Genomic DNA, 2,697 nt, shown 5'->3' on the forward strand with positions numbered 1-2,697 from the left:
ATGTGTGTGTAGAGAGAGAGAGAGAGAGAGATAAACAGAAGGACACAGAGAGAGAAGACAGGCTTGAAGAAGACAAAAGGAAATGAAGGGGAAAGTGATGCTTTCAGAAATCGTTAAGCGGAACCTAAGTGTTTAATAGAGTGTGTTGGTGGTCAGAGATTTAAACCAGATCATCCTGAAATTATCTCATGGAACAGCGATAATTAGGATTCCGCTAGGTAGGCTGCAATCGGACATGCAATATAAGTAGGTAGGTAGCTTTAGTAGACCCTGACTGACTCAGAGGTTCGGTTTCGCCGATAATGCCACCACCACCTAAGCGTCATAGATGAAACTCACACCCACATAAAAACAGATTTTAGCTTACAGCTGTGTCATTCGAACACCAAAAAAACTTAGATAATATTAAAAGAGTATAGTGTTGAAGAAGAAAAATACCTTAAATCTGATCACACACGCACATAGATTCTGTAGATGTTTCAGTATGAGTAACAATAGCAACATGGTTTGATAAATGATATAAGAAATGCTATAACAGATTATCGCTTATTTCTTAGTGAAAGCCGCCGAAATATGTTAAACACGTTCACCAAATGACTTATTTTATGACACCCATGGTACATTGTAAAGTTTAAACAAAATATTCTTTACGATGGGAGACGAAACAAAAAAATATATACAGACGTAAGAGATCGATGCATGATGTGAGATACGATAAAATATCTCATGGATAAATGGTCGACATTATTAACATTACAAATACACACATATTTTATATAATATTATGTATAATATTACAAATGCTTAGTAGATGAGTATCTGAATAGATAGACGGTAAGAGTGTTTTGTAGTAGGTGACAGTGGAAACCTCCATAGACACATAAACAATGAAACAGCTCTACACGTGTGTGAAAGGTGATTAGCCATTAATTGAAGTTCGTACTTACTTCGGCGTCGTGCCTCGAACCTGCTTTAACTTGCGCTTAAGTAACTTCCACATTGCTTTCTGAAATGCTTTCTTCTGCTTCTAAACCAAACCGCAGACATGTCAAAAAGTCCGGCGATGCGGTTGGCACCAGCCACCAACAATGTTGCTACTGTACAGTAGGAAGGAGTGCCCGTGCCCAGCTAACATCGTCAAGCGCCCGCACAGCCGTCGTCATTGTAAACTGACGTCGACGACGCCGTTGCTTTCGCCACCCACACCGCCACCACCAACAACAACAAAGAACGTCAACGCGCTACCACCGTCACTGCCACCACCACCGCCGCCGCCGCTGCCTTAGTTGTTCAGCTTCATCGCCGCCGATGCCTTTACCACCACTACCGTCACCACCACCATTATCGTCGTCGCCTGCTCTCGTTTCTCCTGCCTCACTGCATACGAGGCGACAACTATGACAACCACCTGCCCACGCCATACATACATTGATGGTAGGTGAATAAAAGGGTGGACTGCAGTGGCTTGATGGATATGATGATAGTGGTGGCTGCGATGGTCGTCAAAGTGGTTTTGACGGTGGTGGTGCTGATGGTTAAAAAATAGTGGGAGTGATAGTGATGACAACGATTGTTGTTTTTGTTAGCCCCAGGGCAGCCCCTAACTAAACAGACTTATTATAATCAAAGACGTTCCGGTTATTACCATTCAGTCTTTTCGTATATCCGGGAATATATTATACAATGTGTCCTTCCTTTTTTTTCTTTACTTTCCCCATGATAATAGGGTGTGATTTCAGGGAATTTGGCTCCCATTTCTGGTACGTTGAACGACCACGAGGGCACGCTGTCTTTGATGGCAATATGTACTGGCGGCAGTTGTGATGATGAAATGTGGAGGTATTGTTGGTGTGATTAAAAAGGGAGAAAAAAAATTACAAAAACAAAAACGTGATGAAAAGTAGGGAGGGAGCTTTCTTGAACAACAATTAACAATGTACCGGCTTTGTTTTGTTTTTGTTCTTTTATTTGTTTTGTTTCGTTTTGTTATTAACCTTCCCCTCCGCTTTGTTGAGCCTGCTGTTCACAACACCAGGCCACTAAAAAGGTAACAATGACACCATCTAAAACCTGAAAGGCTTCAGCCTTTCAAAAACAGACTCAGACACACAAACGAAAAAAAAACAAACAAAACAAATTAGAGAAGACATAGCGATGGCGACAGAGCCTTTCTACTTTTATATTTAAAGAAAAAAAAAGCGGGGAAATAGTCTCTCCATATAGAAAACCTTTCTAGAAACTCTTCAACAATGAACAGAGTGCTCAGAGGCAAAACAAATAAAAATTTATTTCTTTTCATTTGTGTTTGTTTGGTTTGGTTTCTTTCTTGTTTAATAAAACTTATTTTTCTATAAAAGTTGTTCGCACACCCAAACATAATCACATATAACTGTTTATACATGTAGCATATACCTTATATGGAGATGCAAAAACCCGTCGGTCAAAGAAGTACTCAATACATGTGTTGGGTAGAGAGGATATGTTTATACACAGCAAAATGCTCTACAAAGGGTCCGTCTGTTTCTTACGTCCAGAATAATCACTGGACCCATGGAATGGAAGGGCTCTCTGAGGAACCTTTTACTACTCGTAAACAGGCATACACATACGCACTCACACACACACACACACACACACACACACACATACATGCGTACGTACATACATACATACATACACATACATACATACATACAT

At 40.4% G+C, this 2,697-nt stretch overlaps 1 protein-coding gene across 1 annotated transcript in view; it reads right to left on the bottom strand.

The window, feature by feature from the left end:
• The window catches only part of LOC106881928 (actin-3), a 109,936-nt gene extending 108,519 nt beyond the window's left edge, over positions 1–1,417 (bottom strand). The window contains exon 1 of the mRNA XM_052970151.1: positions 948–1,417. Coding sequence (XP_052826111.1) covers positions 948–1,000 — 53 coding nt within the window. The 5' untranslated portion in view covers positions 1,001–1,417. The remainder of the gene's footprint in view (positions 1–947) is intronic.
• Positions 1,418–2,697: the final 1,280 nt, after the last annotated feature.

The sequence above is a fragment of the Octopus bimaculoides genome, chromosome 8 (genome assembly GCF_001194135.2).
Source record: "Octopus bimaculoides isolate UCB-OBI-ISO-001 chromosome 8, ASM119413v2, whole genome shotgun sequence".
NCBI lineage: Eukaryota > Metazoa > Mollusca > Cephalopoda > Octopoda > Octopodidae > Octopus > Octopus bimaculoides.